Consider the following 15982-nt stretch of genomic DNA (forward strand, 5'->3'; position numbering starts at 1 on the left):
GTTACGGATTCAGGGTCTGTACATATAGTTGATCCCAGATTGACATCTTCTTTAAACAGCGAGTCAGCCTCAGCAAGTTCGTTGATTTCGCCAGCGGTTTCCTCAACATCCTCCATAACATCATCTTCACTGTCTTCATATAAAAATTTTGCACGTTTTCACAGTTGACCCAAATACATTTCTTACAAATTGAAGAACATTTTAAACCCGCTTTTCTGCAGGATCACACTCTGCCACAGTTCAGCTTGCATGAGCATGAAACAATGTGAAGAAATGCTTCAGGTGCTGGATCTTGGCTCATTATAACGAGTATTGGACCGTGGTCACTGTGATTCCAGCCCCATTTCTCAGGAGGTTTCCAGTTTCCCATCCAACTTTGGACTTGTTCGTAAGTCCGCAACGAATGATGTTGTGCAGCATCTTGTGTAGGTGGCAACCGTGCAAGATTCAGTTTGCTTTTTGTGGCAGACTTGGCGAAAAGCTGGTACCGCAAATGGTCTAGTGTGTGGGAACTGCTGACACCTCCACTATACAATGCGATAGTAACTTGTTATCCTGCAGTTATTATTTCTACACGGGTAGCATGTGGTTTATTGAACGTGCAAAGGGCTGAGGTTAGGTGTTCATTTTCCACAACAATATTGCAGCACTTAATTTTTCCTTGACCAAAAAAAGCGGATGTTGTATCACATCTGCTAAAGGCGTAAGTGAACAGAATATATTCACTGTCAAACTTGTAAGCTGCAGTGGAAAACCACTTGTCTTCTGCATTTCTTCTTCCTGGCTTTAAGAAAAATAAGTTTTCAATGCCTTGCCCCAAACTGGTCATGAGCAAAAGCAGGTCAACATCTTCTCCTACAATGAGAACACTTCCAAAATCTTTGGTTCTTGAAATGGCATATGTTACAATCATACCGTCAGCATCTTCTTGTGCCTGGAGCAATTCAATGCTGCACTCCAGAAATTTCTTTTTAAGAAGTGTGATCAAACGCATCTTGTTTCGTTCGTTGTACAAGAACTTGTCCTGAGGGACTTTGTTCACCATCGCTGATTCAACCACAATGTCAACCAAAGAATGTTTTTTGGACCTACGAATCCTCTCAGCACTCTTTGTGCTACATTTGTCTCCCTCACATGGATATCCATCAAATACAATAGGAAATTGAGATACAAAATGACGTTGCAGGTAGGAATCATAGCTTTGGTCTATTGACTTTAATCAAACATTTCGAGTCCAAGTCACTTTGTGGATACGGTACCCTCCATCAATGACAAAAAATTTACTCAGTCCACCTGACTTCACATCTTCCACTGGAACGAAGGCCAAAGAATAAATACGCTTTTGTCCACTAAAGAACAATTCCTACATACTTTTTCTTATAACTGATCATTAACGTCAATCAACTGTAGAAAATGTACGGTGTATGCATGCAATCGTATTATATATTGTAACACAAATAAACTTCACGCAATCCGACGTGAATGTGTTCGTAGTTACTGAATATGATGCTGTTTTTCCTGGCCCTGCAGCAGAGTGAGATGGTAAATTCCAATGAATAACATGATGAGTAATATGTTTATACTACACAAATAGAAACTGAAATAACAGTGTTCAAAAATTAGGTAATTAGCCACTTTGCTCGATTTTGAAAAAAATGGTATTTTTTGACGTGCTGTAGTGCCTTAGATACTGGGAGTAGAAAAAATGGTAAGAATCAAATTTGTAGAGAATTTTGTGCTCTTTAAAAAAGAAAATAGACGTTAAAGCGATTGGAGCAAATGAAACTGAGATATTTTGAAAAAAACTGAAAAAAGGCCGAAATTTTCCAAGTTTTTTGACTGAGGAAAGTTTTCCCAAGAGAAATTTTGTTGGCAAAACTTCGTTTTCTAACCTTTCCAACAATATGAATGAGTTAAAAAAATAAAATCTTCTACCCCACCTTTTGCAAGGTACAGGCTTTTTTTCTGACAGTTTCACTGGACTAACAGTGTGACACCATTAACTATTTGTTATCACTTCACCACATTCTGTAATTCTGTACAGATAATCTATTGTCTTCTATTCTAGAGTAGAGTGCACACTGACTCAATACATTGTTTCGTTGATTCATGTGCATTTACATTCTAGTTTTTTAAATTTTAATTTGGTTTTGTTTTATTTCTTGGTTCATGGCAACAAGTACACCACGTCGATAACTGGTGTTCACATTTAAAACATTTCACATTTACATCAGCAGAATCATACAAGGCGTTATGTCAATGCTTCAAATGAAATTCATGCCTATGCTCCTGTAGCCATTGTCATCTAACAATTAGAAGGAAGTCAGAAGAATTCCAGTGCAAACAGAATTTCCCAGATTGTGTTTGAGCTATTGGCAGAGAGCATCGGTGAATTTTTTGCCTTGTCAACAGTGGCTCCCTGTTCTTCAATTATGAAGACTATTTCCCCAATTACAAATTAATTTTCACTCAATGTTCCACATTGCAGAAAAGAAGACACAATAGAACTTGGGATTAAATACAGGGTTACCTTAGGTAGTAAGGTGTTACCATCTATCTGTAAACTTATAAATTCTGGCAATCTGCCAGGAAGTTTCATTCTGGCAATTATTTGCCACGTGGTCTTGTAGGAGACAAGGTCTTTCAACTGAATGCAAATATGATGACATCCTTTACCCACCTAGCTACAATTGCTGGCAATCAAAGTAATTTTAATGACCATCAATGTCACACTCAGAGTTCCTGAAACTTCTTTTTATTCTGTTTAGGTTATTTCACTTTTTTAAAAAAAATGAGAATGCAGTGTAACTATTCTCCATTTCACTAATATACCATATAAACAGAGTGCACACAGTATTATTCTTAATTGACTTCTCTATGAATTCCACACATTCCTTCCAAGCCCTGTCTTTCATGTTTTAGTCTTTATACACTGGAGTGGCTACATCAAACATACAAGGAAACTTTGAGATCATTTAAACGAGTTTTTTGTTTTGACAACTGTTAATGACCATATTTTAGTAGACATTTTCATTGACCAATATGGTAACAAGACTGTACTTTGTTCTGCAGCGGCGGCTCTCCTTCCCTCTCACAACAACGTGGCAGTACAGCTTGTCCAGCCCATCATTTACCACAGACACCTGACGCAATTAAGGAACCACTCAAAAGAGTTTTAACCTTTGTAGTACGCTGTGTCAGCTGCCACAACCGCTAGTCATATCATAAGAACAACTTTTTGTGATAGTATTATTAATAAGAAAAGTACACTCAGATTGAGTATTAATATACAAGTTTTAGTCTTTGCTATAGTCTGTTATAGTTTCCAATCTATCTACAAGTTATAATCTGGTATTTTTTACATCGATGTCTGTACAGCACACATTTAGACTCTTCAGTTGGTTCATGGAATTTGTTGTTGATACATATTTTATGATGAAAAACATCTATTGAGATGTCTTGTTGCTACATTTCTCTGGTTCCTATATTCTCTGGCCCAGCTATCGTCCAGCATGGCTGGTGTGCTGTTGAACTCTAGATCAATCTCCTCCTCCTTATGATTCATGATGTTAATCATTTCCTGATAGGGTCCTGTGGGAGGTAGCCAGTATTGCAACCTAAGGTCCTCAATGAAATAAGTTTCTTTCTTGAGTTCATACCTATGTCAGGGTAGTACTGTTTTTCCCACTCCCAATATCCATTTTGAGATCATCATCTCGGCTTTTTTCTGTTCTTATCATACTGCTGAACTCAAATTTTTCCTATATAATCTCTATTCATTATGTTATGACTATTGCCACTGTCACTTTGAATAGTGTCATCACTGTGCTTGTTCATATATCGATCATGTTTGGGATATTGCACAAGGTTTTTGATGGCAGCTGCTGCTACTGCTGCTCTTTCCTGAACATGCGTACCAAAAGAAGATTTTATATAATATATAATGTTCACATTCATTTTTAAAATTTGTATTTCCCTACTATTTCTTGAGGTTCATAATAGAAAGTTATACTAACTTTGGGTGATATTTTTCCTCCCTTCCTGAATGTCGTTTGAACAGTCTTCTCTTTGTTCTTTGTTTACCTTTATGTCATTTTCCTTTGCCCAAATCTCTAGTCTTTGTAGTGCTTTCTGTACATACTCTCTTACTGCTGATCCTATCACCATGCCGTCTGCATACAAAATCGCTCCTGCTTTTGAGTCTTCCTCTGTTATATTTGTCACAACTGATGTATAGATGTTGAACAATGCTGCACTTGTAGGACTTCCTTGAAGATCTCCATTCATCTTTTCTCAGAGATTTCAACACTGTTGTTTATTTGGATCAGTTTTTGCTGAGGGCATGTCTGTATACCTCTCACTAGCGAGTCTCCATCTCTGGTTATTCCTTCTCTATTTACTAAGTCAAACAGTTTCTTGAGATCTATGAAAACTATGTAGTGCTTTCCTCTTTGGTGCCTCAATGTGTCTTCTACCTGGTCCCTTAAGTATTTCACTGCCTGTATCTTGCTCTTGCCATTCATTAAGCCAAATTAGCATTCCAGGACATTTCCCTCGACTGTATCAAGTAGTCTTATGTTGAGTATTTTTGTAAATACACTGAAAGAGCATTTTCTAGCACGACTCCTTGGAACAGATCTGGGAATGCTCAGCCCCCTTACTCTTTATAGTTCTCTATGCTTTCAATGGAGTCTTTGAGATGTTTCATTATATGTTGCACGGACCCACCATTTTCTTGTTTCTTCTTTCTTTGATTGCTTTTATGAGTACAGCAGTCGTTTTTAATTCAAAGATGTATGTGGTCTCCATTGCTTCCATTTCATATACCTTGTCTATTTCCTGTTTGTTCAATATTTCCAGGAAATGTGTTTCTCATTTCTTCATATGGATTTCTTTTGTTGTGGGTGAGACTTTCTTCCTCACTGGTGTGAATGGGTCTGAATCTGCATCTAGTGATAATTTTCTTGCCTCTTCCTCAATATATTCTGCTCTTTTCCTTTTAATTGCAGATTTATACTTTCTTCTTTTTACTGCATACACAGTTAAATCTGCTTGTTGTGATAGAATATGAGATTACATTTTTTTAGATTAACTAAGAGCAATTTCTCATAATAGAAATATATTGTTATGCTCTTGAGCCCTTAAAGGCACTCTTAAAAGTTTCATTTCGGACATGAGGGAAACATTCCTACATACTGCTTCACTTTGTTACAACTTTGTTATTTGAAATGAAACACTGATGAAGTATTGGAGGCATTTTGCAGCTTCTGTGTGTATTCTTCCCAGGCTGCTCAAAAACTTCCTAGATAAGGGAGATTTAATTACATCAAAAGACCGCAAGTCATTATAAAACTATAAATGAACTGCTAGTAAGATGAAGAAACGGCAAAGTAAGAGTAATTTTGTTCAAAACCAATAAGACCATAGAAGCAATTACCATAACGGCTATCCGTATCACCTCCTATCTCCAAGGATTCCCCCCAACGTCTGACAAAAGGACCATCAGAACTGTTGATCATGATTTTGATGAGCCTTAGCTGTTTTGTAGAGGGACCTCTCCTGAGTATTTCACTAGTGGCTTTTCATGTGAAGGCCCCTAGTTTCCAAGAAAATCGATGTGAAAGTTTTACGCATACTTCCACCACCCTTAACGTTAGTCATGTTTTGACCCAGTGAGTGTAGTGCAATAGCTAAGATTCATGGTTACCACACTGGTGGTATGTGTTTAAACACTGCTTGCATGTTTTGCCCACTTATTTCATTGTACAAAATATCATTAAAAATATATGTCAAGCAAAATTACTGAAAAATAGTCTTTTTTTGCTGAGGTAATTTGATTAATAAATCAATCATTACAGCAAACTTTTGCCAATGTGTATTAGGTTTGTGGTTCACATTTAAAATTCTCAATGTTTGGACAGCTCCCAAGAGTTTTCAACAATATACGAAGTATTAGCAGCTGTGGAAGGATCCCAGATACAAACGAAAGTACTCACTCCTCATTTTGACCTTGATTATGTAGCTGATACTAATCAAGCCTGCTACCAGCCTGGTCAACTTTCATGCAGTAACATTAGGTCATGTCAACTAAGAGAATATGCAAAAAAAAAAAAAGAAATGCCTAAAGTAGAGTTTAAAATATGCTACCTCAACATTCAGGGTATGGCAGATAAAAACTTAATAGTCAACGAATTTTCAAATGAAAATGTGGTAGATATTCTATGTTTAAGTGAACACTGGTGTAAAGAGGATGAGCTTGGATACAAAGTATTGGACGATTACACACTACTTAGTTGCTATTGCAGAAATCTGCACTTAAGTGGTGGGGTAGCAATATATGCAAAAACACCTCTTGCGCCAAACTGTGGCAGGATAGATCTCAATACCCTTTGTGATGAAATGCATTTTGAAATATCAGGTCTAGTAACTGAGAGCTAATGGTAGTAGAAGTAGTAGTAGTGTACAGGTCACCTAGTGGTGACCTCCATATCTTTCTGCAGAAACTTGAGGAACTCTTAATGTACATATGTATACCGAAATGGAAAAAATACAATATTGTCATTGGAGGGGATATCAATTCAAGTTTTGATTATGTTAACTGCAAACCTACCAGAGGCTCATCCTATCTAGACAACATATTTACAAATATTAAGAGAACTTGTATGTCCACTGATGTAATTAGTTTCCCTTTCTCAGACCATGATGCAGTATATCTTAGTCTTAATAATTTAACTCCAGACTGCACCAAACCAGAATCTAAAATTTTGATTACTAGACCAGTGAGCAGAGATAGAATGGATAGGTTTAGATATGCCCTCACTTATTTCAGTTGGGACACATGTCTTATTAGGCTTCAACACTGTTCAGCTGATATTGTTTTCACCAAGTTTTTCTCCATATTTTTAAGTATATTTGAAAATAAGATCCCTCTGAAAAAATTTACAGTGATATTAGTAGTAATTACAAGAAAAGGAAAACGAAGGAATGGTACACTCCACAGTTAGGACAACTGAAAAATACTGTTATGCTGTATCCTAGTCTGTACAAAACCAGTATATCAGAACTGGATAAAGAACTGTATGCTAAAGCTAAATACACGTATAGGAAGGCAATAAATGAAGCAAAGAAACTGCATAACATAGTAAACATTGAAAAATCTAACATTAAATGCAAAAAGGCCTGGAGTGTAATAAACTCCATTGTACACACTTAACACAAAGAGGAAATCAACATTACCCCAGAAGAATTTAATAAATATTGCATTCAGTCCAATGAGGAAATTAGTAGCTCAATAAACAAACCCCCTGAAAATGCACTTGGTATTATGGACAGCTGCTTTGAAAAGCTTCCCCCAAGCACTTCACTTCACAGAAGTGAGCCCAAATAATACCCTAAAAAAATTTCAAACCTTCAGTTACTGTTGATTACTATGATATGTCATGTAGTTTGTTGTAAGATGTTATTGATTGTGTGATTTATCATTTCACTTTTTGTATTAACAAATGCATAGTTGAAAATAAGTTCTCCGACATACTAATAATTTCTAGAGTTGTGCCCATATATAAAAAAGGTGAAAAGAACTGTCCCACTAGTTACGGACCTATATCCATAACACCAGTTTTTTCAAAAATTTTAGAAACAATTATGTATGAGCAAGTTAGTGTCTACTTGGGTAAACTAAATATAATTAGTGATAAACAGTTTGGATTTAGGAAAGATAAATCCACAATGGGTGCAATGGACTTCCTCGTAAAATTAGTCCTAGATGTGTTCTAGGCTAGGGACTATGTCCAGGCTAAATTTTGTGACCTGAGCAGAGCCTTTGACTGTGTAGAGCATGACACTGTGCTGAATAAGCTACTTTTACTATGGTTTTGATGACAACAGCATAAATATGTTCAGATCTTTTCTAGAGGACCATCAACAAGTTGTGTGCATTGGTAGGGAGAAATCAAATCTGGTTAATGTTAGGTAGGGAGTGCCTCAAGGGTCAGTGCTTGGACCTTGACTGTTTATACTAATGATCAACGACCTGCCCTTATTCATAAATTCTCACACAATATTGTATGCTGATGACACAACTTTTCTACATAAAAGCTCTGATCTAGGTACACTGAAACACTGACCGAAAATACCCTTGTTCAGTCTTCATTATGGTTCAAAGCTAATGGCTTCTTACTAAATGAAAACAAAACCCAGACACTTTACTTTAGCCTCAAAGAGATTCCTAACTACCAAGGATTAGAAACTGTTAAATTTTTAGGTGTTACTATTGACAATAAATTGACATAGGAACCACACATTAAAAATATATTGGTTAGGCTTTCAAGAGCTATTTATCTAATTAGAAATTTAAAAAGACATGTTCCCAATGACTATGTGGATCAGCATATTTTGCCTTCTTCCAAAGCATCATCTCTTATGGAATCTTGCGGTTGGGTAGTAGCTGTCATGTAAATGACATTTTACTTTTACAGAAGAAAGTAATAAGAACAATAATGGATTCTGATAAAACAGAACATTGTAAACCTCTGTTTATTAAATTGCAGTGTCTTTCAGTAGTAAACTTATTCATCTACAATGTTTTACTGTACATTAGAAACAATGTCTCTAACTTTGTGTTGAGAACTGATATTCATAGCCATAATACTAGAAACAGAACATCTGCAGATGTGCCATATAATAGATTATCAAAATCGCAGAACTCCTACCTAGTTCTTGGACTAAGGATGTTTAATAGACGAAGTGCTGACTTTAAAGAACTGCCTGTAAATATTTTTATGGCTAAATTATATAAGCTACTAGTGAACAATCCGTTTTACATCACTGATGAATTGTTTGAAGATGAAAATACTGTATTCTAATGTGTACCTATTTTATGTAAACCAATTTACATCAATATAGTAGTTTACGTAGAAATATATGTTCTTGACTTTGTCTATTGCTGTAATCAGCCAAATGACAATAAAATTATTATTATTATTATTATTATCATTATCATCGACACATAATAGATCCCTTGTGGAACAATGGGTGAAAACCGATTTGAGCTTAGTCATCCCATACAGTATAGTATAGCTTCATCAGGAAAGATATGCCCTTACCTTTTCTTATGTATGCAAAAACCATTTAGGAAATTTTGTCAGATTGTTCAACTGAAAGTTGACGAATTGACTCATAAATTAAAAAATTATGGAAGTTCATTAAAATGCAGCACAAAGAGTTTTTAAAAACTTTCATTCTTCCATACGTGGGACAAGAAATATTTGTTTCCTTACTGATTGGTGGGGAATGCAGATTGATCAGACATTTTACGATAAATCTTTGTACATGAAAGAAAAGCATGCAACTGTGCCATAAAAATTATCCCAGCCAAACATACTCCTTTTTGCACACCTGTGATATTTATTTCTACATGCAAGTTAAAATTTTTGTGACAAAATTCAAAATGCACCTGAATTTCCATTTCAAGGGAAGATGCCATAAAAATAAATACTTTAATTCTACACCAAGGTAGTGCACATGCTTTCACAGAAATACTCAAATAAGAGTGGTCCACATCAAAGTTGATCAGAAAGAACAATCTTTCTGTATTTAAATGAAATGTGATTTCTGAAAAATCCATGTGACTCAAAGCAGTAGCTTTCATCAAATGTGTGTGGTGCTCTACACATTTCTTCTACATCAAATACGGCTCGGAATTATGTTCTAGCATTCTAGTATAGCAAGGGATGCAATCGACACCAAGCAAGATTACCCTGTAATCTTTTCTGTAACAAATTGCATACACATCAAAAAATGTTTGCTGACTGATTTATTAATGAAATTTATATGGCAAAAGACTATTTTTCAATTAACCTGCATAACACACATTATTTAATGACATATTGTTCAACAGAAAACAAAAGCACACAAGTGGGATTTGAACACGTACTGTCAGCGTGGCACCCATGAAATTTAGATGTTGCACTATGGTCACCTGGTTAAAAAAACACGAAAGTTACAAAACTTCAACATCAATTTTCTCACACGAAGAGCCCCTGACCAGGTACTCCAGGCAGGTGTCTCTACAACATACTTACGATTCATTAAAATCTAAAATTAACGTATCTGATTCTACCCCTATAAGTGCTTGAACAGTTTTTTTGAACATAGCGAAGATTTATACTCGTCCAGTGTCTGATCAGTGTCTCTTCAAACATCAGTCCATTAAACAAATTATTTTTAAGGAAAGTTAACTTTTAGAAGAAAAATGATACTTCATTCTGCAATGATAAAACTTACTAGCAAAATAAAACTGTGATTCAGACTGGGATTTGAACCCTATTCACTATTTCCATGGTGACAAATGTTCTGCCAACTGTGTCATCAGAAAAAATTCAAAGCCTGTATCCAAGTTTCTGTTTGTCACTGCTTCTCCTCTACTTTTCCTGATTCTCTACCTTTCTCAAATAGCAGTTCTGGCAGAAAGGGCACTGCAGAAAATGTTCTACTTCCAGAAATTTTGATAATATTCTGGATTGTTAACTATGAAACTACCTGACAGTTTAATTTCTCGAAATATTCTTATCCCTGACTTTCAATCTTAATAACACATCACTTGTGTCAGTCCATCGCACTGGAACTTATCTCCAAATGAAAAATCATTTCACTATGCTCTCACCAATGATAGTCATAGAAGAAACCACACTCAATTAGACCTCTGGAAGAGAAACTGCAACAAACAGCCAGCGTTTTTTAATGTAACACTCACTCGACTACTGAACAAGGATTGAATTACCTTCAATTTAGCAACTGAATTTCATTATGTGGCACAATTAAACTTGCAAACTGTATATATCCATTAAAAATGATGTGTATATATCTAGCACAAAACTAATTATCTTTTATTATTGTGTTTTAAAACTTGGTGTGCTGCTGTAATGTCTCGTGCACAATTAGCGATACAAAAGATCAAACATCAGGAAATAATCATTCTCTTTCATGTATATATGAGAAGTGGATATGAGCAAACAGAATTTAATTTTATTTGATTCTCATTCACAAATCCTCATGTGATTTTGTTTGTTGGTCTTTTGGTGGAACTTGGAAATAACTTCACATACTCTGTTCCGGTGACATCCTTGGTGCGAACAGCACACAGTGCATGCATTTTCACAATATGTCATTTTTAAACACAAGCTACCTTTGTTTTTAAATTTAATATGCATCAGAGATAGGGCAGTTAGAACAGAAAATAAAGTAGCCAGTTCAAAAATATAGATGTCACATGTGCTTGTGGGATCCAAGAGATCCACAGCACAAAGTGTAGAACAAACAAAACTTTCAAAAAGACTGGCAGGAAATGTATGTTGTAGAACTCAGCATTTCAAAAAGGCGAGGTATAGAAAAAGATAAATTACTTGTTTCCTTCAGCTGGGAGCATAATTATGAGTGCAGAGCTCTGGAATATTAGAAATCCAAAACCAAAATTAAGAATAGTGAAAGACACTGAATTGGGACACAAGTGCTTGCCTCCTTTCTTCAGTTGATGATGTTCTTTGATAGTTGTGATCTGCTTTGCAACTATCCCCTCACGTTCTGGAATAAGGATAAGTAAGGATGATGTTGCAATTCAGTGAGAAGTGCAGTACCCCCAACTGTTCCAAGTTTGCATAAAAATTTGGATTCTTTTCCTACGGAATTCTGTTTGCTGATCACCAACAGCACTCTTGTCAAACAAAATAACACTATTTGAATCTCACAGTTTTGTATTGGAACTATGACCACTCTTGCAACCAATGAAACCTATGTGCTGATGATTTTAGCACCAAAGAAGTGATAATACAGTGTTCAAAGCTCTGCACTGTGAGCATAACTTCGTCAGTGATGAGATACTTTGTTTCAAAAGGTTTATGCTTGAAACTGACTCACAACAGAGCACACATATGCCAATTTGCATCAGTTAAAGAGTATTCCCTCAGGCAGAAACAATAGCTACATGCAAATAAACAGTATTTGGTTACATTTTGTGTGTATTCACAGGTACTGGCTCATTTTTGCTGGTTTTTAATCTTTCAGTAAATCATAAAGCTTACCTCAGTGTAAATAGCCCAGATTAAATTCCCCCAAAGTGATAAATACTTTTGTTATTGAACAAGAGTTGCATATTGATGGAGGGGTTAGAGGAGAATTTAATGTTAAAACAGAAGACTATGGCTATCAAAGGTTCTTGCAGAATCCAAGAGATCCACAGCACACATTGCACTGGTAGGGAATTTCCAAAGCACTCAAAGTTGCATCTGGAGATGTGAGGAAAAAATAAATTCAATGTTTGCTTCTTTCTCATGGGAATGGAGTAAAGAGGGCATAAATAAGGAAATGGGTTCAATGAGGAATTGTACTGAAAGAACTGTCATAACTGTCTCCAGAGGCTAGGAAGCTAAGAACAGGTTCTTCAGCTGATATTACTCACCAACAGCATACATCATATGAAATAATCCTATGTAAATATTACAGTTCACAATTATGAGTAACACAAACATGGCACTAAATGAAATTCCAGGGCCAGTTCCATTGGTGGGAAATGAAAAAGGAGCAATATTAAGAGTTTGCATCCTTTGACACTTGCTCTCTCCTATCCTCTTTCATTTTCTCCAATGAAAACATCTGTTTACAGATACAAACAAACGGTAGTAAACAGTCAGTTTTTATGTGAATATCTGTTTACTTGTGTTTACTCTCATTTGCGCTGGTGTAAACGACACTTGTGATTAGAGAATATAGTCCATTTGGCGACAGACTGCACACGACAGATGAAGTAAAGTTGGTATGGTTGCTTCATTGATCTGCTATGACCAACCATACAACACAATTTTGTTTACATTTCTATGGTTATATCTCAGTTTTGCCACAGTTCTAAAAGCTGGAAACAGAACTGCTAGGAACCAGAGATTTTCTTTTGCCGAATAGACTACAGCAATGAACTAGGATGGACTGAAGTCGATTACTCATGGTAAAATTTTTAGTGTGATAAAGGGAATTTGTAGAACTGTGAATTGCAGACATCATAATTAACCTGAATAGGAGATTCAATTTAGAAAAAAGCAACATAACTGGCCATAGTTGTACTTAAACCCAACAGGAGTTGAACCAGTGCCCCTGCCAACTGTTGAATCATCACGTCATATCCAAGACCACCTGTCAGAACACCAGGCAACCACCCAAACGCCAATTCCATCATGCTTTCTGAAGATAAGGCATAAGATTCAAAATGTCTCATCCAAAGTCATGAAATAATAATGCTACAATGCAAGAATACCAAAAAATGTACAACTTCCTCCACTTCCATTATTCTTTTAGTGTACAAAATTTTCACTGAGGTCTTAATTCCATACAGTACTGTTACTGCAAACAATTCATCCATTATTGAGAAAGCTCTCCTCCTCCTCCTCCTCCTCCTCCCTAAAGGAAAACCCTGATGATCCTTTCTCCTATCAGCATCACTAACTTTCCTGAAGTGCCGAACGCCACAACTATCAGTCAATTTTCTATACATACTCACACCTCTCCTTCAGATCGCTTCTGACCAATCTCCACATTCTGCAAACTTCATAACAAAGTTTCAGCAATTCAGTCAGTAACTTACTTAGTGTCACAATATTATATTATCACATTCTCTGTATTTATGATTACTTCCTTGACACAGAGCATTCCTCTCTATACCTCGCACCATATCCTTCCTATTCACACTCCTACTTATCCTGCCATCATCATCATCATCATCATCATCATCATCATCCTTGTACTTTCCCGAGTTTATAACTTTAATAGTACTGATTCTACTGCTTTACCTGTTACTTGTAAACATCTTATGTGAATATATTTTTAATCAACAAATGAAACAAACACATATTTATGATCCTGAAGGGAAAATTTTCCCCTGAGGTTCTGATAACTTTCTTTGTCATTATGCAATAAATACACATTTATGTTTAATAGATTCTTGAATTCTACCTGCTTCAATAATCTATTTCCAAATAACACTGACAGATATCTGATGCTGAATGTACTATGAAAGTTTCTCAAAAATCTTACTTTATCATCATAAGTAATAACGTAATATTTTCTTTTGAAGTACTTACCAAGAAGGAGGTATCTATGGCTTCGAAATGCTTCTAACATGAACAGTCTTTTATCAGCAGGTAATTTCTTCCACCACATACGTAATGAGCGGCCAAACAAAATAGCCGCAAATTTAGACAGGGGCCTCAAAAATAACAACAGCGCTGGAGGCAACGCACACTTTGGAGATGATGTATGTAAATATCGGTTCCCTGCATTGTTCACAGAGAAATGTACAAATGTTTGTCTTTGAGGCCTCACTTGTGGACATATAACACCACCATTCCTCAGAATTGGGTAATACTGTCTGATATAATGCTGACTACTATTATACGTTCTGTAATAGCATTGCCATGACACATTTCCCAGTCTATTATGTGGAACTAGGCTGTGGCATGGGTACATTGATTTTATCAGAGACTTAAAACTTACAGCTAATATTTCCATTTTACAATATACCTGCCAAAACAAAGTTTATTCATTGAGCATTTAAAATTTATGTCACTGAAAGACACCAATGCACAACCATAATATCTGTACAAGTACGGAATAACAACTCATCCAAAGACAACTGTGCACATACACACAAAAGGTGGTTGACAAGAAACGAGTCAGCCAAAGGCCACAAAGTACATCACTAGCAGGAATCCCAAACACTTATAACGCATCATTAAGCCTGCTGCACTGCTTATCTTCAAAGCAAGCATTAGAACTCTTCGCCTGAAGAAAATCCTAATAAATGTCAACCATGTAGGAGATGTTCTTTTTAACTCCAACTCATGAGCGGCTTCTTCATTCATTTCTTGCAACTGCAACAAAAGAATACCAAATGTGAGACCAGTAAGTAAATGTGAGCTAAAGACGAGAAAAAAAGACAATATACATTTTAAAAAATCTGAGTAAATTTAGTCTCACTTTTTGGACATCCTAGTGATGCAATCAGCTGTCATGCAAATATTAATTCATTTTTTCATAATTTTCTCCACATTTGGCAGAGATAATGTGTTGGGTTCATAGCCAACAACATTCAACAGGACTTTGCCTTTATGAGTACTATATCTTTGCAATCTTTACATTCATCTTAGGACATTTTTGTGGTGTTTGTGAGGTTGGTTTGGAATATTGGTCTAAAGAAACGCCTTGTATGTTCATATGGGTGTGACCTAACTATCAAATTTGTTTACCTCTTTTTCTATACATGACTGTAATGGCTGTACTGAGAGCATTTCAAAATCAGGTACCAAACTTCACATGTGAATACACTGTCACTTTCATCCACATGACACACTCAGTAATGGCTTAAAAAGTGATACTAAATTTGGAACAAAGAAATTTTATAAATAATAAATAAAACGTAGGTGGAAAAATATTGCATTTTTTATAAATTTATGGCTGCGGTGCCCACTAAGAAGAAGAAGAAGAAGAAGAAGAAGAAGAAGAAGAAGTAGTAGTAGTACAATGCAAGGGAAGTCTGGCTGTGAATTTTCCTCCCCTCTTTACAAGAGCAAGGTTAAATTTTGGATAGTGGAGGTTATTTTTTATTTCAAGTTTTATACGACAACACTAATATTATCTTCCAACTGTGGTTGATGCTTCATGATAAACTTCATAAGAGCTAAAAGTATTGTGATGCTACTGTTAGTTTGCCATGTTTTTCAAACAGTTGCCTATATAATGGATGAAGACGAACACCAGATATTATCCTCACAGCATGTTTTTGTGTAATGTATAATTTTTTACTAATTCTGGGATTGCATCCAAAAATTTTTCACGTGTCAGTGGACCGAGTATGCCAACTGAGCCAAGTTTCTAATACTTTCATCAGCACATTCAGCAATAAGACACAGAAGAAAATTTTTAATTTTCCTTGTAAGAATGT

General features: G+C 35.8%; 1 protein-coding gene across 1 annotated transcript in view; it reads right to left on the reverse strand.

The window, feature by feature from the left end:
• The window catches only part of LOC126469959 (metalloendopeptidase OMA1, mitochondrial-like), a 126011-nt gene that overhangs the window by 79607 nt on the left and 30422 nt on the right, over nucleotides 1–15982 (reverse strand). The window contains exon 2 of the mRNA XM_050097373.1: nucleotides 14124–14912. Within this exon, the coding sequence (XP_049953330.1) occupies nucleotides 14124–14550 (427 nt within the window). The 5' untranslated portion in view covers nucleotides 14551–14912. The remainder of the gene's footprint in view (nucleotides 1–14123; nucleotides 14913–15982) is intronic.

Source organism: Schistocerca serialis, chromosome 3 (genome assembly GCF_023864345.2).
Source record: "Schistocerca serialis cubense isolate TAMUIC-IGC-003099 chromosome 3, iqSchSeri2.2, whole genome shotgun sequence".
In the NCBI taxonomy this organism is placed as follows: domain Eukaryota; kingdom Metazoa; phylum Arthropoda; class Insecta; order Orthoptera; family Acrididae; genus Schistocerca; species Schistocerca serialis.